Source organism: Candoia aspera, chromosome 2 (assembly GCF_035149785.1).
Source record: "Candoia aspera isolate rCanAsp1 chromosome 2, rCanAsp1.hap2, whole genome shotgun sequence".
NCBI classification, from domain to species: Eukaryota; Metazoa; Chordata; class Lepidosauria; order Squamata; family Boidae; genus Candoia; species Candoia aspera.
This window is the reverse complement of record NC_086154.1, coordinates 51,635,154-51,658,865: the sequence shown is the minus strand read 5'-3', so window position 1 is coordinate 51,658,865 and position 23,712 is coordinate 51,635,154. Positions and strand designations below refer to the sequence as shown.

General features: G+C 42.3%; 1 protein-coding gene across 3 annotated transcripts; it reads left to right on the top strand.

Annotated features, from left to right (window-relative positions):
- Window positions 1-434: 434 nt before the first annotated feature.
- Window positions 435-23,712, top strand: FBXW12 (F-box and WD repeat domain containing 12). 3 transcript variants are annotated; one of them, XM_063291812.1, is made up of 10 exons: window positions 435-692; window positions 5,246-5,283; window positions 6,505-6,665; window positions 8,105-8,226; window positions 17,620-17,829; window positions 18,534-18,695; window positions 20,027-20,234; window positions 21,649-21,821; window positions 21,971-22,098; window positions 22,957-23,712. In XM_063291812.1, the coding sequence occupies exons 1-10, from the start codon at window positions 600-602 to the stop codon at window positions 23,054-23,056; spliced, it is 1,395 nt and encodes a 464-aa protein (XP_063147882.1). In that variant the 5' UTR covers window positions 435-599; the 3' UTR covers window positions 23,057-23,712. The 3 variants fall into 3 exon arrangements, with proteins under 3 accessions (XP_063147882.1, XP_063147881.1, XP_063147883.1); XM_063291811.1 differs by having other exon boundaries at window positions 440-692; window positions 21,649-21,824; XM_063291813.1 differs by having other exon boundaries at window positions 618-692; window positions 6,555-6,665; window positions 21,649-21,824.

The window sequence follows — 23,712 nt, the reverse complement described above, 5'->3', positions numbered from 1 at the left end:
TCTCAAAAGCACAATTAAAGTCTCTTCCTCTTCCCACAGCCAGTTTTCCATGGGATTGACTTTCAGTTAATTGAACATAATCCTATATATTGTCTATAGAGAAGTAAGATCCATCAATTTTCCCATAAAAATTACTAGGAAAGGCTATAATGCAGCATTCGTCTACCTGGATACCTTCCAGATGCATTGCAGCTGCAGTGTCCCAGGCCATGCTGTCTGAAATTCTGAGATTTGTAGATCCAAAATGTTTGGATAATGGATAATGACTTCGAATTTATTTTTACAATAAATTCCGCTGGTGTTTATTTGGTATTAGAAATGTGTTCTTGCAAAGGTGCTCTGGATCAATTCCCTGAAGAGGGCTATTAAGTAATGAGTAGCTGAACAGATCAGTTCTCCTCCTCCACACCTCCTCGGTACAAAACACGATATTTAAGTCTGCCGCTCTGATTCTTGATGGGCAGCCGAAAGGCAAGTCACGGGGGAATCCGAAGCTTTAACCCCGCCTCGACGAGCTGCTCCATCGCTGCTTTCGGGCAGGGGCGTGGAGGAAAGAGAAACGTCCCCTTAGCTGGTTTGTGAAGAAGCTTGAAAGGACGATGAGCGCCGAATCGCTGACTTTGGATTGCCTCACCCACCTCTTCTCGTACTTGGAAGTACCGGATTTGCTCAGGTCGGCTCAAGTGAATAAGGTACATCCGCTCCCTAATGCCATCGCCGCAGCCGGCCGCGGATGGTGCATGCTTGGCTGATACATCGCGGTAGTCCAGTCATGGTCGATACAGTACTAGTTTTCCCCAACCTGGTGCCGTTATAGCTGCCTAAATCCCCAGTGGGGTTTGCAGTCCACGGATCGGGTTGAGGAAGGCTAGTATTGACCACCTAACCCCTACCCCGTCCTTCGTATAAAGTCCTTTCAGTTGCCTGCAAGAGCGATGTTGCCTTTTCCAGGCGAGAACAAAAACTTCCCAAACGGACCTTAAAAATTGTCGAAGGAAAATCAAAGGGAGGTCCGAACAGTTATTTTCGAAACAAGTCTCCGACTAGTTTAATAATAGAGCATTTGAGAGGGGAGAAGACACTACGTTCCTTTTCGCCCGCTGGAGCCATCGGCGGCGGTGCCAGGATACGCACGACGCATCGCGGAGGGAGGAAGAGGAGAGCCGGAAGTCTCGCCCTATCTGGGGAACTCAGCTGGCCGTGACGTCATGTCCGAAATTTGTTCGTCTTCGTGGTGGCTCCACTTTGGACACTTCCGCATTGCCTGCAGCGGGAGAGGGCCCCACCCCGCGCTACTGTGGGGCGGGCTCGTCCTCCATCACCTTGAGGGCATCGGGGCGTCTCATAGGCAGTAAAGCATTTTCCCCCAGTGGACCTGATGCCAGGAATAGCTTCACCAGCTGAGTTGATCCCACTTGTAGGACTCTTTTAAGGATGAAATCCAATAAAGCTTTCTGATTTCTACCTAAAGCAGCAGACTAGTGCACACTTTCCTGAGAGTTAGCTGTACATTGATTAAAATGGGCTTGGACCTGAGTAAACACAGTAGAGGGTTATCCTGCAGGTTCTCAAGTATTGGTTGACTTCCTATATTTTACTAAGCCACAGTGGGTGGCTTTCTTTGCATGACAAACTAAACCATGATTTATTCAATCTACTCACTTGGGACTATAGGACACGTTGTTGTTTATTCGTTTAGTCGCTTCCGACTCTTCGTGACTTCATGGACCAGCCCACGCCAGAGCTTCCTGTTGGTCTTCAATACCCCCAGCTCCCCTGGGGACGAGCCCGTCACCTCTAGAATATCATCCATCCATCTTGCCCTTGGTCAGCCCCTCTTCCTTTTCCCTTCCACTCTCCCTAGCATCAGCATCTTCTCCAGGGTGTCCTGTCTTTTCATTATGTGGCCAAAGTATTTCAGTTTTGCCTTTAGTATCATTCCCTCAAGTGAGCAGTCTGGCTTGATTTCCTGGAGGATGGACTGGTTTGATCTTCTTGCAGTCCAAGGCACTCTCAGAATTTTCCTCCAGCACCACAGTTCCAAAGCATCGATCTTCCTTCTCTCAGCCTTCCTTATGGTCCAGCTCTCGCAGCCATATGTTACTACGGGGAACACCATTGTTTTAACTATGCGGACCTTTGTTGTCAGTGTGATGTCTCTGCTCTTGACTATTTTATCGAGATTTGTCATTGCTCTTCTCCCAAGGATTAAGCGTCTTCTGATTTCCTGACTGCAGTCAGCATCTGCAGTAATCTTTGCCCCTAGAAATACAAAGTCTTTCACTGCTTCTACATTTTCTCCCTCTATTTGCCAGTTATCAATCAAGCTGGTTGCCATAATCTTGGTTTCTTTGAGGTTTAGCTGCAAGCCAGCTTTTGCACTTTCTTCTTTCACCTTCATCATAAGGCTCCTCAGTTCCTCTTCGCTTTCAGCCATCAAAGTGGTATCATCTGCATATCTGAGATTGTTAATGTTTCTTCCAGCGATTTTAACTCCAGCCTTGGATTCCTCAAGCCCAGCATGTCGCATGATGTGTTCTGCGTACAAGTTGAATAGGTAGGGTGAGAGTATACAGCCCTGCCGTACTCCTTTCCCAATCTTAAACCAGTCCGTTGTTCCATGGTCTGTTCTTACTGTTGCTACTTGGTCGTTATACAGATTCTTCAGGAGGCATACAAGATGACTTGGTATCCCCCTACCACTAAGAACTTGCCACAATTTGTTATGGTCCACACAGTCAAAGGCTTTAGAATAGTCAATAAAACAGAAATAGAGGTTTTTCTGAAACTCCCTGGCTTTTTCCATTATCCAGCGGATATTGGCAATTTGGTCCCTAGTTCCTCTGCCTTTTCTAAACCCAGCTTGTACATCTGGCAATTCTCGCTCCATGAATTGCTGAAGTCTACCTTGCAGGATCTTGAGCATGACCTTACTGGCATGTGAAATGAGTGCCACTGTTCGATAGTTTGAACATTCTTTAGTGTTTCCCTTTTTTGGTATGGGGATATAAGCTGATTTTTTCCAATCTGATGGCCATTCCTGTGTTTTCCAAATTTGCTGGCATATAGCATGCATTACCTTGACAGCGTCATCTTGCAAGATTTTGAACAGTTCAGCTGGGATGCCGTTGTCTCCTGCTGCCTTGTTATTAGCAATGCTTCTTGAGGCCCATCCAACCTCACTCTTCAGGATGTCTGGCTCTAGCTCACTGACCACACCGTCAAAGCTATCCCTGATATTGTCATCCTTCCTATACAGTTCTTCTGTATATTCTTGCCACCTTTTCTTGATCTCTTCTTCTTCTGTTAGGTCCTTGCCATCTTTGTTTTTGATCATACCCATTTTTGCCTGGAATTTTCCTCCGATGTTTCTAATTTTCTGGAAGAGGTCTCTTGTCCTTCCTATTCTATTGTTTTCTTCCACTTCCACGCATTGCTTGTTTAAAAATACTTCCTTATCTCTTCTGGGTAACCTCTGGAATTTTGCATTTAATTGGGCATATCTCCCCCTCTCACTGTTGCCTTTTGCTTTCCTTCTTTCTTGGGCTACTTCTAGTGTCTCAGCAGACAGCCATTTTGCCTTCTTGGTTTTCTCTTTCTTTGGGATGTATTTTGTTGCTGCCTCCTGAACAATGTTGTGAACTTCTGTCCATAGTTCTTCCGGGACCCTATCTACTAAGTCCAGTCCCTTAAATTGATTCTTCACCTCCACTGCATATTCCTTAGGAATATTAGTGAGCTCATATCTAGCTGATCTGTGGGTCTTCCCTGATCTCTTTAGTCTGATCCTAAATTGTGCAAGAAGAAGTTCGTGATCTGAAGTACAGTCAGCTCCAGGTCTTGTTTCTACCAACTGTATAGATGTCCACCACCTTTGGCTGCAAAGGCTGTAGTCAATCTGATTTTGGTGTTGTCCATCTGGGGAAGTCCATGTATAAAGCCGTCTCTTAGGTTGTCGGAAGAGAGTGTTTGTTATGCAGAGTGAGTTGTCTTGGCAAAATTCTATCAGCCTATGTCCTGCTTCATTTTGTTCTCCCAGGCCATGCTTACCTGTAATTCCAGGTGTCATTTGACTGCCCACCTTAGCATTCCAGTCTCCTGTGATGAAAATAACATCTCTTTTAGGCATGTTGTCCAGTAGGTGCTGCAGATCCTCATAGAACTGCTCTACTTCAGTTTCTTCAGCATCTGTGGTTGGGGCGTATATTTGGATCACTGTGATGTTAGATGGCTTGCCCTGAATTCGAATTGAGGTCATTCTATTGTTTTTTGGATTGTATCCAAGCACTGCTTTAGCCACTTGACTATTAATTATGAAGGCTAATCCGTTTCTTCTGTGGTCCTCTTGTCCACAGTAGTAGATCTGGTGGTCGTTTGATGTGAAGTGGCTCATTCCAGTCCATTTCAGTTCACTGACGCCCAAAACGTCTATCTTTAATCTTGACATCTCACCAATAACCACATCCAATTTGCCCTGGCTCATAGATCTTACATTCCAGGTTCCAATGGTGTGTTGATCCTTAGAACATCGGATTCGCCGTTCACCACCAGCACCATCGGCCGCTAGCCGTCCTTTCGGCTTTGAGCTAGCTGTGTCATCACGTCTGGGGCTAGTTGAACTCATCCTCTGTTCCTCCCCAGTAGCATTTTGACCATTTTCCGACCTGGGGGTCTCATCTTCCGATGGTATACCGACCTATCTCTGGTTGTACTGATCCATTGAGTTTTCACGGTAAGAATACTGGGGTGGGTTGCCATTACCTTCCCCAGGAATCGCATTTAGTTTGACCTCTCTGTCATGACCTTCCTGTCTTGGGTGGCCCTTCACGGTTTAGCTCATGGCATCATTGAGGTGCTCAAGCTCCAGCACCATGACAAGGTAATGATCCTTTGCTGAAGGGATTGTTTAATGGTTTATGGTTTTTATTTATTATTTATGGTTATGTGTGTCCTTATAGGACCATAAATAACCAGATGGGCTGGGTTGGCACAGTATGTTAGGCATGTTTGTGGTTCAGTGTGTTGCATGAACCCAAGCATTGAGGTTGGTCCAGCCATTGTACTTATTATGTATACCATGAATTGCAGTTCAGTATTAAGCATAGGCCAATGTCATTATGGTTTATTCCATCAATTGTGGTTAAAACAAATCATAGTTTAGTACAAACTGTGAATTCTGTATGTTTTGGTCCAGAGAATCTTGAGCTGCTTCTGAAACCTGCCATTCCTTTCCTTCCCCTTTCAGGCATGGAACGAAGCAGCAGGGACCACCTTTCTCTGGAGGTAAGAGCAGCAAGAATTGGTGGGAGGGCCTGGACTACACCTGAGAATCGAAATTAGTGGATATGGATTGCTGAGATGAAGATTCACTTCCTCCCAACTCTCTGTTCCTGGTTGTTGGGTGGAAGGGTGCACTGATGTTTCTTCCACATCCTGCTTGTGCGTTTTCCAGAGGCAGGGCCACTAGATCTCAGCTGCAAAAATCCAGACAACCACCAGCAAAGGGCTGTCTTGCACTTGTCTGGATTTTTGTAGCCCAGATCTACAGGCTCAATAAGAAGTGTCCAATTGGCTTCTATATCAACAGAATGCTAGACTAGACAGGCCTGCTAGACTACACAGGCCCTTTCCTCCGCACACTCTTAAAAGTCAGTAATAGACATGCCTGTTAGCTAGCTGGTAAATGCCACAGAAGTGGTGTAATCATACTTTTTTGCTTACTAAGCCTTAAGTTCTCTTTTATAAGAAAGGTTAGCCAGGTGCTGCCACCTGCTGAGAATACGCAGGCCTGATTGGTCCTTCATTGCCGGGAAACTCCATGGTGATATCTAGATGGGGAGGTTGAACCAGGAGTTGAGATGACTCAAGGTCATCATTATATTTCATATAATTCAAATGCAGGACCACTGTTTAAGGACCCATTTAATAGATGGAGGTGAAGGAAGAAAGAAAAGGGCCTTCTTGGCCTTCTCTTTAACAGCATTTCAACATTTGGTAAAGATGGTCTTGTTCAGGAAAGTACTCATTTGATCAGAACTGTAAATCTTATTTTAGCTCTTAAATCAACTTATATCTGTTATTTCTTATTTCCTTAAATGTGTAATTACATTTTATTGTTGTTAACCAATCTTAGAATGTTAAAGCTTCAGAAGAATACAGATGTCTAAATAAATAATTACATGTGCCTATTATTTCTAAATACTTGTATATTTGTATATTCCCCTGACTGTTAAGAAATTTAGGTGATTGCTCTATAATTGCTACTATTGAGTTCTTGATATTTTGCTGCTCTCTTAATATTTCCAGTACTTCGTGATTTTCTTAATAATACTAACTGGGATTTGAAAAATTCTGAAATGACATTATTAAAATAAACCTTCCAACACAAAATGGAAGCCATCTATTTTTTTAATCTAATGAACCATCACATTTGCAGAAGATAGTTGCAGATTTGAAGAAAGCAACCTAAATTTCACATTAATAGTTAATTGTTTTTATTTATAGAAATATGTGTCTAAAAAGGTGGGCTTTCTGCAATATCTCTGTGATCCCAGGAATGCAGACTTGGAAAAAGTACTACCTCCATCGCTCAAATCTTGAGTCTAAGATGACATCAGGACAGCCTTCTGTTGATTATACATGTAAAGCTCTGAGAGGACACAATGGTATGTAAAATGTGGTAAGCCACCAAAGTAAAATATACCTACACATATAATCCCGCCTTTATTATTCTTATAAATAACTCAAGGCGGCGAACATACCTAATACTCCTTCCTTTTCCTATTTTCCCCACAACAACCACCCTGTGAGGTGAGTTGGGCTGAGAGTAACTGGCCCAAGGTCACCCAGCCGGCTTTCACGCCTAAGGAGGGACTAGAACTCTCAGTCTCCTGGTTTCTAGCCTGGTGCCTTAACCACTAGACCAAACTGACTCTCTGTTTCCTAGAAGAGAAAAATATATTGACAATCCCTTCTCATTCTCAACTTGCACTATACTGTAGTTATGTATTATGATTTGTGTTCAGAAAGCATTTAGGAACAAAACTTTCCCTGAAGAAAGGGAAGTGCACAGGGCCCTGTAAAACGGTGTGTGTACATTTGCGTGTCCCACTTTAAAAGGCAAGAGCTCGTAGTCTGAAAAAACGTACTTGGCATATGTAGCACTGTTGCCAATTATTTTTCCAAGCTGTAGCATGTCAATCCTAGTTCTTGGGCCTCCGGGGAATTTTATCTGTCTATCTGTCTATCTATCTATCCATCCATCCATCCATCCATCCATCCATCCATCATATTTTTATCACCGCCCATCTCCCCCATATGGGGGACTCTTAAACCAAAGTTTCCTGGGAAATTACTGAATAAAGATCCATATCCATGTCTCTACTCAGCCATCCTTATATATCCACACATGTGTATATGTATAGTTAGTAAGATGTCACACAGCTTAGTTTATATATATACAGGTGTACATATATCTTTATATTCATGCTGAATTGAATACTGCAGGAAGAGTAAAATGCATTTTCCATTGCTATTTCTGACTGGAGGTTTACCTCTTTGACCCCACCACTTTAGAGCTTTTCAAAGTGTGCAAACAATCTAAAGCTACATAATTCTCAAGATAGGTCTAATTTAGCTCCTCCATTACTGTCATGGAACTCTGAATGTAAACACTTGCTGGATCAAAAAGCCTAATGAAATCATCCTGCCAATGGCCTGGCAGGGCTTGGGATCAACTTTCTACTTTGGAAGAGGAGTGAGGGAAGAAAATTCAATTGTATTGCTGGATGCTGTTCCACCAGTGCAATTGCACCATTGGAGATCATTCCAAAAAATAAATTGCAAAAGTTCTCCAAGTTTGTATTTTATGTACTTCTACTCATTTGTGATCCAAAATGTTAGAACCTATCCAACTGCTAATATTTATAGTTGATTGTAAACTTACAAGGTGTTATGCAAAGTGAAAATATATGCCATGGGATTGATGGTTCAGTTTCAGTAGGCAACAGTATTCATTCTTTTGGAGAAGTTAAACTAAGCCCCCAAATACGTTGTTTTTAAACAAACAAACAAACAGACAGACAATTCTGTTGTGTTGCTGCAGGAGTGATACATGATATGGCTTATCTATCAGAGAACGAGCATACGTTTGCAACAGGAAAAGTAAATTCCACTGTATGTACTGCATCTTCTGATGGCACAGTCAGGGCATGGAGTGTCCAAGAGGTAAGAAAAAGGAGCATGTAGAGTAAACGTATTTAAAATGCCACACTTCAAAGACTTGCAGAGGAGAAGACCCATAAAGACCTGGCTGTTTCCCAGGCCTTGGGCTGGGATGGCTGATGCCCCCTTTGCTGAATGTCAGTTGATGGTGGGATGTTTTGGGGTTTGTCTTTTTCTTTGTCTGACTCTGGTTCTGTTTGGCTTATCTATCAGAGAATGAGCACATTAGAAAGGAAGCACATTAGGGGTCAGTGGTAGACACCGGAGGAGATGATGTCTCTTATTGTCTTGTTTTTATACAGTATTGTTTTTGTGTATTGTGAGCTGCCCAAAGGTGGCATCAAATTGGATAAATAAATACATAAAAACTTAAGAAACAAACAAATGTCAATTTATATTATTGATAACTGAGCCCTTTGATGGAAAGTTGGAGCGTAATGGTGAAACAGTGAACATGACATACTGCCCCCCCAAAAGAAAGAAAAACTAAGCAGCAGGCTTCAAAGGGTAAGCAAGGTGGAAACGGCGAACTAAATCAGGAGCATTAACATGGCGGGCAGACACCCATTCAGGATGAGGAAAGTGTTTCCATCAGACCAGGTACTGGAGGGTGCCTCGAAGCTTGCGAGAATCAATTACCTCCTTGACCTCAAAGTGCTGTTGGCCATCAATCATGATCGGTGCAGGAGGAGGAGGTTGAGGATGCCAGCGGGAGGAGTGGTGGACAGGCTTGAGCAAGCTGCAATGGAAAACAGGGTGCAAGCGTTTCAAATTGTGAGGCAGGTCCAATTTAACAGTAACTGGATTGATAAGACCAACAATAGGGAAAGGACCAATGAACTTGGGAGAAAGTTTTTTAGAGGGTTGTGGTGACTTGATAAATTCGGTAGATAGATACACCTGATCCCCAATCTTGAAGTCGTGTTGCAAGGAACGATGCTTATCGGCTTGAAACTTGTAAGCAGCCTGGGCATCAGCCAAAGCTTGTTGAATCACTGGCCAGGAATCAGACAGCTTAACAGCCCAGTCCGATGCAGAATATGTTTGGGAAGGGGGTTGTGGCAGTTCAGGGATGGGAACAAATTCGTGATCAGAAACCACACGAAAAGGGGTTTGCCCGGTACTTTGATGGACAGCATTGTTGTAAGCCACTTCAGCAAAAGGTAGTAACTCCACCCAATCGTCCTGATGGTAGTTAATGTATGCTCTAAGAAACTGTTCAAGAGTGAAGTTTAAAATCTCAGTAGAACCGTCAGTCTCAGGATGGGAAGACATGGACAGTGCTTGTTTGGTGCCAATCAATTTTAAAAATGATTTCCAAAACTGGGAAGTAAACTGTGTCCTGCGGTCACTGACCAAATGGGAGGGGCTACCATGGAGGCAGTAGATGTGGATGAGAAATAGGCGCGCCAATTGCGGGGCTGACGGGATGGATGCACATGGAATGAAATGTGCTTGTTTGGAAAAAAAAAATCTTTTACAACCCAAATGACAGTTCTCTTCTGACTGGGAGGAAGATCCACAATAAAATCCATAGAAATCTCGTCCCAGGGACGGGACGGGCTGGCCACTGGCTGTAGAAGCCCCTGTGGTTTCCCCCCCTTTCGTTTTGACATGGCACAAACAGGACAGGAAGCAACATAGTCTTTTACATGACGTCTCAAGGTAGGCCACCAGAATTGACGACGAACCAAATGCAATGTTTTGACAAAACCAAAGTGCCCAGCAAGTTTATCATCATGGGAACACTGTAAAATCTCAGCTCTTAAAGTTTCGGGCACATAAAGGTGGTGTTCCACCCATGCCAGGCCGTTTTCAAAAGAAACAGTGTTTTTATTAGCTAGCAACCAAGTGTCAGATTTCAGCACCTGGAGAAAGTCCTTCTGTAACTGACAAGGAACTTGCACTTTCCACTTCCCATACTGGGCTGGGGGTGGGGTTCCCCACGCTCGGGTCTGGCTCCGAGTGACAGCAACCGAACCCAGTTGTGGTTCAGTGAGAACAGTCCCAACCACATCTGCCCCCTGGTCAAAATCCTGAGGTAAACGCGACAAAGCATCGGCCAGAAAGTTTTCTTTCCTGGGATAAATTTTAACTGGAAGTTGAAACGACTGAAAAACTGAGCCCAGCAAATTTGTTTAGGACTGAGACGCCGGGGGGTGCGGAGGGCTTCCAAATTCCTGTGATCAGTCCAAACCTCGAAAGGGCATTTAGCACCTTCAAGGAGGTGATGCCAGGCTTCCAAAGCAGCTTTTATAGCAAACACCTCCTTTTCCCAAACGTGCCACTGGCGTTCGGTTTCAGAAAATTTCCTGGACAGATAAGCGCAGGGTTTTAAGTTGTTTTTAGAATCTCTCTATAACAAAATAGCCCCAACTGAGGAGTCAGAAGCATCAACTTGTACCACAAAGGGGCGTTCAGTATCGGGGTGCTGTAGAATAGGCTCAGCAGTGAAAAGGGATTTCAGTTTTTCGAATGCTGCCTGGCATTCAGGTGTCCAATTCAGCACTGCTCCAGGATGTTTTACCTTGCGTGTCTCCCCCAAGCCCTTGGTACGGAGTAAATCAGTGAGGGGCAAGGTAATCTCAGCGAACCCCTGGATAAATTGGCGATAATAATTACTGAACCCGAGGAAACTTTGCAATTGCCTCCGGGTGCGGGGACGTTCCCAGCTTAAAATCGCCTGAATTTTTGCAGGGTCCATTTCAATGCCCTTGTCAGACACCCGATATCCCAGTCAAGTTGGGTCTTGTGGAATTCACATTTGGAAAGTTTAGCATAGAGTTTGGCATTTCTAAGCTTGCGTAACACCTGTTTGAGGAGGCGTTCGTGTTCCTCCTCGGTCTCAGTGTAAATGAGAACATCATCTAAATAAACCAGGATCCCTTTAAACAAATGATCATGTAACACTTCATTAATCAATTGCATGAAGACTCCGGGTGCCCCTGCCAACCCAAAAGGGAGGACTTTGTACTGAAATGAACCCAATGGGCAATTAAAAGCAGTTTTCCACTCATCCCCAGCTCGTATGCAGATGCGGAAATAGGCTTCGCGAAGATCGAGCTTGGAGAAAATCTTGCCCTTAGACAAATGAGCTAACATGTTCTTCATGAGCAGAAGAGGGTACTTGTTGAGAATTGAGATGGAATTTAACACTTGATAGTCCGTATGGAGTTGAAGCGTGCCATCTTTCTTTTCCCGGAATAGCACAGGGGCCCCAACTGGGGAATTTGCAGGTTCAATAAACCCCTTGACAGATTTTTGTCAATAAAGTCCCATAATGCCTCAAGCTCCTTCTGAGTCATTGGATAAATTTTTGGCTTGGGCAATTGAGCATTGGGAACCAACTCTATTGCACAGTCAGTTTTCCGGTGGTGGGGGGTAGCTGATCTGCTTCCATTTCCCCAAATACGTCTGAAAAGTCTTGGTATCAATCAGGCAAGCCTTCTAAATGTGCCAAGCTAGGGCGTGGCGTGGCAATCGCAGCCCTTCCAACCCCCGCACGTGCAGCTCTCTCCGCTGTAGGAGCTTGGTAAAACCCATCTTTAAAAGTCACAGTTCTGTGTTCCCAGTTTATATATGAGCTTCGATAGGTCAACCAGGGTATCCCCAGAATTACCAAGGGATTGCCAACAGGTGCTACAACGAATTTTAAAGTCTCACAGTGGCTGCCTATTTGCATTGCAACAGTTCCAGTGAAATGGGTTTCCGCCCCCCCCCCCCACCATTGAACCATCCAACTGTGTGAAGATCAAAGGCTACTGGAGGGGGAAGCTAGGCAGGTCCAAAGCAGCAACCAGATCAGGGTGAATTAAACACCTGGAACACCCAGAGTCAACCAAAGCCCAGACCTCTGTAGTTTTTGTGTGGGAGCCCAATTTCACTTTTACTGCTAAAGTGGGACAGTCAGCACTCACCATAGCATCCTCGCGCCCATCCTCCTCCACCTGCCTGCAGGCGCTCTTCATGGCAGGTGGCTGGCGTTTCCCGCCGGCTCCTTAGAGTTGTCTTCAGCCTTTCCCGAGGAGTAGAATACTTCTTCAGCATCAGCTGCACCCTTGGCTGCTGTCATCCGCTGTGAGGGGGGATGATTTGGCCAGCGGCTTGCCCGCTCGATCTCCAGCCTTGGCTTTTGGGCAATCAGCTGCTCGATGCCCTTCCTTTCCGCATTGGAGACACTGACCCCTCGCGTAGCGCCGATCTCTCTCCTCATCCCAGGCTCTATAGCTTGGCTGGGGAGCAGTCGCAGCACTTCAGGGTGCCCTCATGGTGGTGGGTGGTCTTTCAGATCTTCTAGCGTGCATGAAGGTATGCTGAGCGTGCTCAGCCTTGCCTGCCAGACAGATCCATTCGTACAATGACTCTGGGTCGTCTCTACACAACGCCCACCGTAGGACGTCCTGGTTGAGTCCCTCTTTAAACCGTTCTATTAAGGTTGACTGAGACCAGTCGGGGATTTTCCCAGCTAGAGCCTTAAACTCTAGGGCATAATCAGCTACAGACATTTGGCCCTGGGTAAGATCCTTCAGCGCCTTCTTAGCTCTTGCCTTGGCCAGAGGATCCTCAAAATGCAGCTTTAATGCCCACATGAATTCCTCGAAATAATCAAGTGCAGGGGAGTCAGCCTCACTTAATTGAACATACCAGTCAGCCGCTCGACCCTTCAACTTGGTGGCAATGGCAGTGATCTTAGCCTCTTTGGAAGGGAAGTATGCTCCAAACTGCCTCATGTAACTTTTAGCATTGGTTAGAAAGATAACTTGGTTGGATCCCCATCAAACTTGACAGAAAAGTCTCTCACCCCCACTCCGGTTGGAGTGGAATCGGCAGCTGCTTGAGTGGTTGGGCCCCAGGTTACAGTAGCTTTCCCTCTTTGGGGGGGGGGGACACTGGTGATCGAGCCCTGCAGGGTGGAGATTCATCCCGGAGATGTCTCCGGCCCCGCTCCGCTGGCGGTCCGGATGGGAGGATGGGGGATGGTTGCATGAAGCTGGGATCTTCTCTGCGCCTCCCCTGCCCTCTCAATGACAGAGACAGGTTTCTTAGCATGTACTCCATCGATTCTATTTTGGCCTCCATCACTCTTAGTCTTTCAGGGGTTTGAGATTCCTCCCTCCCTCGCATGTTAGGCTGTCTCTCTGTTGATACCGTGGTAGATTCTACGTCTGGGGTCAGCAGGAACTGATACTTCCAGGATGCCTGGGACGTACCTGGCTGGGGTTCTCCCACTTCATCCCAGGTGATCAACTCTGCGGGCGATTTGCTGGGTGCCGGTTGCTCTGGTTCTCCCCCATCATCAGATTCCTCTACCTCAGGACTGGAACTCGATTCCGCCCGGAAATCTGAAGGTTCTGGGGTGAGGCTCAGTTCTCCGCTCTTGACCGTCGACTCGGGCATCAAGCTAGCTGTCTCCTCAAGTCCCCCAGTCGTAAACTTGAACTTGGCCATCGTTAACTATTTTCCCTCACAAGAAACTAATCTTGGTAGGAGCTAATGGTACAATTTTGGTGATTCTCAGCTTTATGTAATGGTTGCCTATTCTAAAACACTGTCAGACTCATGAGCAGGAATTCAAAGATATCTGATTTATTAAAGAATATTATGCAGGATCACAGAGAAAGCTGAGAATGATAAAAGCGCACCAAATGCAAACTAAAAACCCTCGGTGCAAATGAAATCCCTCCCCCCGTAGAATCTTCCCAAGTTCACAATCCCAGGTGCTCCTAACGTTTCTGATGGTCTGCGGGAAAAGTTCTTGAACAGAGAACATAACCCAAACACATTCCATTGTAATGAACACAGATACAGAGCTTGGTACAAGGTTTCACAGCAGCTCCCTCCCAAACAGAAACACACGTCAGCGCCATGGCATGTGAAACGTTATGATGTATACTGTACATTGAAACAGTGAACATGACATGGAGGTCTCAAACCTCCCCTTTCAGAAGACCTCTGGGTCATCACAGCCTGGTCCTACTTCCTGCTTTGAGGTAGTGGCTAGGTAAATTCCTGCTGCTACCACCTATATTTCAGGGGGTGTCTACCACTGAGCCCTAATGTGCTTCCTTTCTGATGTTTAAAAGGTCAAAAAGCAAAAAACAATTTCTACAGTTCCACCACCTGGTCATGTAGCTTCACAAGACATAAACAAAATCTAAGGTAAAAGAACAGAAAAGAAAAATATAAAACTCTGTTCAATTTTATATAGTGAAATGCAACCATTCAGTGCTGTGAAAGATAATTTACAGAGTTACACCAATCATAGTCAGCAGTCTAAAGAAAATCCAAAAGAAAATCCATCAGTCCGTGCAGACCAAGATGGTTCTGCTAGAAAAGAGTGCTTTTGTGCAGAATCTCAGAGATCTCAGAAGAGATGCTGTTTAAAATTGTTTTACAGATCATAAGAATATTTTAGAGCAAAAGGAAACATTTTTGGATGTACCTGCAGTATGCGTACATACTATACAATTCCTTAACTTCTACAGAGAAATAAAGAACATTAGACTTCGATCACCAAGTTAAATAGAATTCAGACCTATAGCAAATTCCTGGCTAAAGCATTTTTACCCACAAAGATTGAATGAAAAGTAACGCCTCAAATATTATAAGTTGCCAACAGATGGCAACTGATAGACTAGAAGCTCTGACATGTTCTTTTCATCTATTTGTTTACTTCAGTTGGTAGGAAGTTGCTGTGAGAAGAGGGGGTGTTACTACTGTTCATGAAATAGAACTGTACAGTGAGCACCCACCAATGCACTTTAAGCAATATGCCGTGATTGAATTTCAGATTGCCAAAGGAGCCCCTTCAATTGAAATTCACCACTAAACACAGGTTGTTCATGGTGAAGTGAGTATTGTGCATTGCTGGGCCAAAAATGTAAAGATGGTGAAGCAGGGAAAGCTGATTTGTGTGATCAAGAACAAAGTGAATGACCTGTCACAACAACTGATGAATTTCACATGAGAAAGGTTGATGAGAATGGTTGATGAACACTCAGCAGATCAAAGGGAAATTGCTGTCAAGCTTTTCATAGGTCTTACTGTTGCTGCTCTGCAATATTGCAAGGTTTGTGCCAGATGGATCCTTTGCATGCTAATGGCAGAGATGAAAATTTCCAAGAGCTGAAATTGGCCAGCAATTGTTGTCATGCTATGAGAATGAAGGTGAGGAATTTCTTTACAGCATTGTGACAGTTGATGACAGTCAGGGCCATTATTATAACCCAGAAATGAAGCATCAGTCCATGGATGATCATCACTACACTTCACCTGCTTAAAAAAAAATCAAAACCCAGGCTTTGGCAGGAAAACTCATGGTTACAGTTTTTGGGACTTATATGGTGTTATTCACAGGGATTTCCTGGAACCTGACACCACTATGAACTCAATGCTACACTGTAACACTCAAAATGTTGAAGCAGTTAAGCAGAGTTCAGAAGCACAAAATAAATTTTGCTGGAACATGGCAATATTAGGCCTCACACATCAGGAGTCACCCAAAAGGCAGTTGCAAAGTTGGATCTTGCTGTCTTACCTCATCTACCCTACAGTCCAGACCTGGCACCACATGGCTTCCACTTTTCCCCCTAAACTGAAGGAATATCTTCATGGGAATCTTTTGACTCAAACGAAGAGGTAAAAAGGACTGGCAGGATCTAGTTGAAGGGACAAGTTGTGCGGAGTTCTTTCAGAACAGCTTGAAGAAGCTTATCCATTGTTGGCAGCAGTATGTAGTGAATGGTGGGGATTATGTGGAGAATACAGGTAACAAAAGAGCAGAGATGGAGACATTATTTTTCATTCAACCCTTGTATTTCTATAGAAGTAAAAATAGTATTTAGTATATCTAGTAACAATATTAAATAAAATAAATACCCTTGAAACCATTGTTCCCTCTGCTTCAGTTACCTTACTGTACATTAATTCTGAAGCTACTGGGGAGATGAAAAAAATGGTTCTTTATCACCCTCTCTCCGCTGTTTCCCCTGAATTTTACCCTTTCTTTTGAAAGGACCAACCTTTTTTCTGTCTCCAGTAAAGTAAGATAGTAAGATAGGGTAAGAGGGAAGGGCTGAGGTACCTGGCAAACACTGTTTGTTTGTACTGGAATGTACATTGGGAATATCTGAGTCTTCAGCCGGCAGGCTACATTCACATCATGCCTATACTGAAGCAGGAGGAAGAGCAAGAAATCTGCTAGTATCCCACTGACACATATTACCTGCTCAGTTGTTAACATTTATAGAGCAGGCTTCCTCCAAAGCATTCAAACCAGTTTACATTTTACAAATAGTGAAGTTTAAAGATGTAATTCAAAAAGAATTGAAGAAGTAAGAAAGATAATGTATATGATGTCCTAGTCAAATTGTCCACTAAAGGACACAGTGCTGTGGAAGGAGGAACAACATAGTGTTCCAGTCAGGCAGTGGGATAACAGTGACGTTAGAGGATGTTTGCCCAAAGAAGTAGAAGAGACAACACACAGTGATCAGTCCGTAATATATACTGTATTAGTATTATGGCTACAAAGATCTCTTGTAATCTCAGCCTTCAGAATATTAAAGATCTGCCAACAAGGAGAGAGTTTTTAGCAGGAAGGTTCTTCATATAGAGCAAGGCAAGCAGGAGAGAGTTGGCCCACTCTATTTAACAGGTTGAAGAAACAGCATTAAATAACACTCCAATAAACTTCTCAAAGTGGAATGTTGCTTTGGAGAATATGTAGTGCGAGCTATATAAGCAGTCCGCCGTTTCTTCAAGAATGCAGCACATGAAAAATAGCTGATGAAGACATACCTGATGCAGATAACAAAAAATCAAATAAAGCAGAAATACAGTATTAACAAATCTGGATCTTTAGACACATTTTTCCCCCCAAGGCTGTTTTCGTGACAATGTAATTTTCAAATTCTCTGATTTACATGGTCTTTGGGGGCATGGAGGACACAGCTGTGATCCAAAGGAAGTCATTATTTTATGTGAAATGAACTAAATTCATTTAGAAATTTTTGGCCACAGTTCAGAACTTTGAAATACAATGAAGAAGTCTGACTCATCATCATGATCTAATGGAGAAATAAATTAAGTGAACAAGTTTCAACAAGGTAAAAGCAGTGTGATTTGGTTATTATTTTTTGTAACAAAGTAAAAAGATAGCTTTTCACACAAACAAGTGTGTTGGAACAGAAAGTAGGTAATGTTTTTTCATGGAGAAATATTTTATATTGAAAAAAATGCATCTCTTTTGGGGGAGATGGGCGGTAGCAAAATTTGAATAATAAATAAATAAATGGTACATAAATATGCAATAATGACGCACTAACAGGAAGATTGTTTTAAAAAAAAGTTCTGATCAGATAGAATGAATTTTCATTAACTTTTTGCTTTTATCAGGGTACACAGATTTGGTCAAGTCCCCAACAGGAAGTTCCACTAGCAAATATTATCACATTTCCTGCATTTAACCTGGCAGCTACAGTAGACAGGCAGGGGAGAATCAAACTCTGGCATGGGACTACAGGGGAAGAGCTTTCAACTTTTTCAGTGTTATCCTCTTCATGCTCTATGGTGGCCTACACAGTAAAGAATAACCCATTCTTAACGGTAAGTAGCACACCAAATGAGTTGATGACCATCCTCAAGGAAGCTTTCTGCTGCCTGCCAAATATTTATAAAACAACACATTTTAAAGTTATAGAAATAAGGTAGGCCTCTTTACCGGTGTCAGTCTGAGTTCAGCACCATCCCCTTGTGCGCCCATAACACCCTGGGATGTCAAGCCTCTCTCTTGCTACACAGTTTAGCAGCATTTCCTCTGGACATGAAATGTGGACAGTGTCCCATTGCTTGGAACTCCCACATCTCTCTTCTTAGAGCCTGGGATTTCCCCGTCATCTGTGTTTTCCATAGTTACTTTGAGGAATAGGATTGTGCCTTTCCCAATGCAGGAAGAGTTTTGAAGATGCGTGTTTCCTCTTGATATGGAAAGGAACTTTAGCAAGGAAGCTCAAAGGAGGCAGGGCACCAACTGCCTGCCACCTTTAGTGTTACCCCCTTGGCTGGCTGTGGAGAAAATATTATAGTTCAGGGGGTGACACTCAGGGCTCTATAGAGGGATTGATGGAATTAGATTATGGTCTAACTTGCTTAGCAATCATGGTAGGCACTGACTTACCAAAAATTGGCAGAAGTATAGTACAGCTTTTGTTTACAGTACCCCCATTCTGTAATTTTGAGTTTTATGAAGCAGTTAGCATCTCTGAAGATCATTCATTGTATTTTACATACTCTCCCCTTCTTTGATTTAGGTGGGCACTGGAGAAGGCATACTTTATACCTTGGCAGCGACTGATCTAAGCCAAATTTTATACAAAAAAGTGTTTCAGAACTGTGGTTTGGAGTTGTCTTTGTGTTCACCAGATGGGCAATGGATAGTTGTTTGTCCTAGTGATACCACTCTTTCACCAAAGGTATTGTTCTATTACTATTAAATGTGTCTGTTGAGACCTGGTTTAAGCCAGTATCATTGCAGCCAAGCAGGGCAAAATTGTTCATAATGGTTTCAGAAAACTGGGCAAGAAGCAAGGATGTTAAGAATTGCAAGGAAGTAGATTTCAAGTGGTAACAAATGAAAATGTCTTAACAGTTAAGAGGTGGAGCTGTTCAACTCAAAGCTGCCTTGGGAGGGAGGGAGGGAGTGGACTTTCCTCCCCTGGAGGTGTTTAAGCAAAAGGTGGATGCCCATTGGTCAGGGTTACTACAGTAGTGGATTCCTGCAGTGGTTTGGACTTGATGACTTACAAAGTTCCTTGCAGCTCTTATGTTCTTTGATTCTATGATCTTTCAGACATGGGGCAGTCTTGGTGGATTTTGGAATGGCTGTAATAGTTAAATTCTGTGTTTCCTTCACATTATCACCATTCTGAATCTGATTGCTGCTGCTTCTACCCAACTGTTCTTTCTGGGAAAATGTTTGTGAAATGCAGTCACAAAATTAACCTCATCTAGTATGGAATGAGGACAGTTACAGTGGCAAAATTATTGGTTTTACTGTTTCTTGTTACTTCGTATGTCATCCTGAGAGTTTTGGTTATGATTTATTACATGAGTAAAATGAAATAATCATTTATGTTTGCTCCATTTTTATTTTTTGCCCTTCTTTAACAAGTTGTTAAAATAGACCTCTGGAGAACTTGAATTTGTCTAATTAGTTTTATGGTTCTAATAAAGATGACACTATTATTTTTTATTTTTCTAACAAATCAGTAATCTGCCTATATAGCAGTTCTTGTATATCAAAGTTTCAGCTATAGATAGCCTAGGTTCAAAGAACTGTACTTCTAATTTTAAAGTAAGGCTTGCATTTCTCAAATGGGAACAAGTTTCAAAAGTCACTTATGATACAGCATGGAGTTTTGCAGTTCAAATAAGATGGTTCAGTAATAGAAGCTATGGGTTATATGCAGATCAAAAGTTCAACCCCCAGCATTTCAGAGAGGCTTAGGAAGGATTTCTTGGAAAGTTTCTGCCAAGCAATATAAAGCATGGCTGGTAACCTGGTGCTTTCCCAAGCATTTGAACCATAATTCCCATTGGCCATGCTGGCTAGAACTGAATGAAGATAAACCAAATTTTTATCTCAGGGATAGACAATCCTGAGATGAATCAATGTCCTTAGTTGGGATCAGAAAGCTTAATATATTCATATAAACTTTTGACTAAAGTTTAAAAGTTGCACTGAGATTTTTAAAACTGTAAGTGGATCCCAGCTTATTGGTATGATTTTCTTTTTGCATATCAGGTATTTTACACATATTGTGCAAGTCACCCAGGAGATGATGAATTGATGCTATCTAGTCCTTTACCTATCACAAATCATTGTCATGTGATGTGCTGGTTACCAGCAGAATCAGCAAGAATTGCCATTGTGCACAAAAATGAGATGATATTTCACATTGTTAGCTTTGATATAGTAATTGAGAAGTCTAAATATAAAAAGAATGTTACAGGTAGGTTCCATCAAGCTCTTGTGTAATTTTAGATGTGCCCTTGTATTACCTAGAATGTACTGGACCATAATGGAATAAAAAATATAAAATTTATTGTCAGGCAGTTACATTATTAAAGCCAAATATATCCAAACAGCTCACATCAAAAGTTTTTCTATACATGTTTTCTTGGTCTCAATGCATGTATTGCCTGATCAATAATTTTACATTATTATCTTTATCTTTTATTTGATGATAATCTGGAAAATATTCTGAAGTGGTAACTATTCTTCAAACTATTTCAACTATTCTTCAAAACAGAGAGCCAGTTTGGTCTAGTGGTTAAGGCTCCGGGCTAGAAACCAGGAGACCGAGAGTTCTAGTCCCGCCTTAGGCATGAAAGCTGGCTGGGTGACCTTGGGCTGGCCAGTCTCTCTCAGCCCAACTCACCTCACAGGGTTGCTGTTGTGGGGAAAATAGGAGGAGGAAGGAGTATTAGGCATGTTTGCCACCTTGAATTATTTATAAAAACAATAAAGGCAGGATAAAAATTAAATTAAAAAAAATCATTTATGCCAAACTTTCAATATTAACAGGTGCTATTTCTAATCCCTGAATAATACTGTGGGGAAAATCCTTTCTGACAGCTTTTTGGAAGAGTAATGCCTTCTTAGATTGCATAATCTTCTAAAATGACTTACTCTACTTGATGTTCTGCCTTGATGTGGCATATCTGGAGCCTTTAATTCCTTTCGAGTAGACTATTCATTCTTTGTTATTTAAAATACTCATACCCTGCTTTGCTACCACAAAGTCTCCTGGGAGATTTACAAAAATTAATAGTTGGCAATCTAGAACTTATGATAGTAGGAATGGAGGAAGAGGTAAAAGAAGCATGGCTGATAGTGGTTGGTTGAATTGCCTAGACTAGTTGTTTAGAAATATACAGATTCTGATGACTTGCAATTATTTATTCTTTACCAGGCTGTCCTGTCCTTGGTTAATCGTTTTCTTTTCCTTCTATTTCTCTCTTCTTTGCTTTCAGTTAAGATAAGCCCATAATTGCTCACTAATGGTTGCCTGACTGCCTCTGATACAGACTCAGTTGATAGTATGGATGTAGATACTTTGGTGGTGGTAGTCACTGGGATGTATCTGCCCAGTCACGAGTTTGAGATGGGCGGCAATATAAATTGAAATAAATAAATAAATCTGGAGGAATGGAGAAGTCCCATTGCTCATGCTGTGTCAGAGGGAGCTCAATGATGTTGTTAAGTGAAACAGTCTTCCCATCCTGATAATCTCTAGTGGTGTTAGGCCTGCAATTCTCGGAACTTGTAATCAGTATGACCAAAGTACATTTGGGTGAAATAGAATAGAAATTTCAATAGTTCATGTGATACAGAAATGAGTGTATGTTCTTTTTATGCAAAAGCTCAACAGGTTGCAAACTTCACACTGCCAGCCCAACAGCAGATGACAAGTATGAAAGGATTTGGCAAACAAACTCTCCTTATAACAGCTGGACCAGAACTGACAGTATACTCTCTGAGTGGGACTGTACTGATGACTTTCAAGGATCATCATGAGATTATTACATCTATTTGGGTGGTATAGTCACTCTTCATTTTTAGAAAACATTTTAGCTTATTATTTTGCTAAAAAGCCTCTGAGTAGCCATTACTTTCTGCTGTGTACATATACCAGGGATATTTAACTAAACAACTTCTTGTTTCCACCACTCCATCCCACCCCAGGATCCTTTTCATGTTGTGACATCCTCCATGGACCTTTCACTCCGTGTATACTCCTGGAAAAATGACAACAAATCCTCTTTGTTGACCGGTTGCTATCATTTATTGGGAGGATCTCACAGATGGTCAAGGTAAGTCATTTTTTAAGGACTGTTTTATGGTTTGTTGGCATTTTAATGGTCTGGTGATATGGTGTCAAAGGTTAAAGGTACTGCATTTAGTATTTTTCAGATGTGAATATGAATTGAGCACCCACTGGCAGTTTATCTTGTTTAGGACTCCAGGATAACTAGTTGACAGTTTCTCCTGCCTGAACTTGCCTATTTAAGATGTAGCAGAGAAGTCTTTTGTGTATTCATGCAGGCTTTCTGCACGGAGACATCCCCCCTCCCCAAATTGTTGCATGCAGGGTTGAAAGTTTCCCTTACCCAGCTTTTAAACCTCAGCTGAAAGGTGATTATTTAGAGAATATTTTAATCTGATTTGCTTTTTACTACTGATTGTTAATCGCTAGCGTTCTCTTTAAAAGGCGAGTTAAAAATGTTTACTTTCTTATTGTCCATCTCAAACAGGGTGTGGGAGGGCTGCTTTTCTTTTCCTAATGGGGAGATCTACTCACCAATTTGTTCAAGTGTTAGAAACAAGGTTAAGAATAGCCTTGATATGTCAAGTAATCTGTGTATTTTTTAATTCTTTAACAGAATTTTCTTTTTTCCATAATCACAAGAATTTGTATCTGGAGACCACATTGAAGCATGTAACTCAAGGATAAACTTTCTGACTGCAAATAACAGAATCAATCAACTATAGTGTATCATGCAGTGACCCAACTGATATAGGCCTTGGTCTCTGTTTCAGCCTGCAGTGAAATATTCTACTCCATGTAGAATCTGGGACAGTGGTTTGATTTCTTGTACCTTACATACTGAATTGCTTCAATGTGACTTGTTATTTAACCAAGTACTGACACAAATTTTTCATTCTCATAGTGGCTTCAAATCTGTGGCATGTGACGATGTCAGCATTGTTGGAATAGTGGCAGGAGCTGATGGCAAAGACGTCTTAAGAGCATATTCCTTTCATCTGTAAGACTTCCATGCACTTGTTTCTCTACTAAACCATACCCACCAAGCTGGCCAACTCAAGCGATAATATAAGCGTGATTGAAACCCCAGGTACAAATAAATGACTGAAGTGATCAATTATTCTTCCTTTCCAATAACCAATTTGACTAGATTCCACATCTTAACCTGAAAAAGACCAAGAGCTTTGTTTGGCTTTATTAAATATTTAATTAATAAATTATAAATGCATCTATATGTCTGTGTACGTGTGTGTGTGTGTGTACACATATACTTGCTTTGCTTTTTTTCCATTAAAGGCCACTTTAAAAAAATGTAAGAATATACAGCATAAATTATATTAACCAAATTTTCCTGCATTGTGAAAAAGAAAAAAACAACTCCGTAAGCTAAATTTAGTCAATGGAAATAAGCAGGTAACTTGTTCACTGTGCGCCCTATCTGCACAGCAATTGTATGTGTATTTCAAACACAACACAATGGGGATGACCAAAGATTAGGAACTAGAGGTAGATGTTCAGTGCTCTTTAACAAGAAATCCTAATTTAATGATTGCATAAATTGAACAAGGTAAGACCACCCTGAAAACAGCTTTTGGAATGTTTTCCAACTCTTTACCACCGGTGGCCTTAGGAAGCATCTATATTTTCTTCTGTGTAGCAA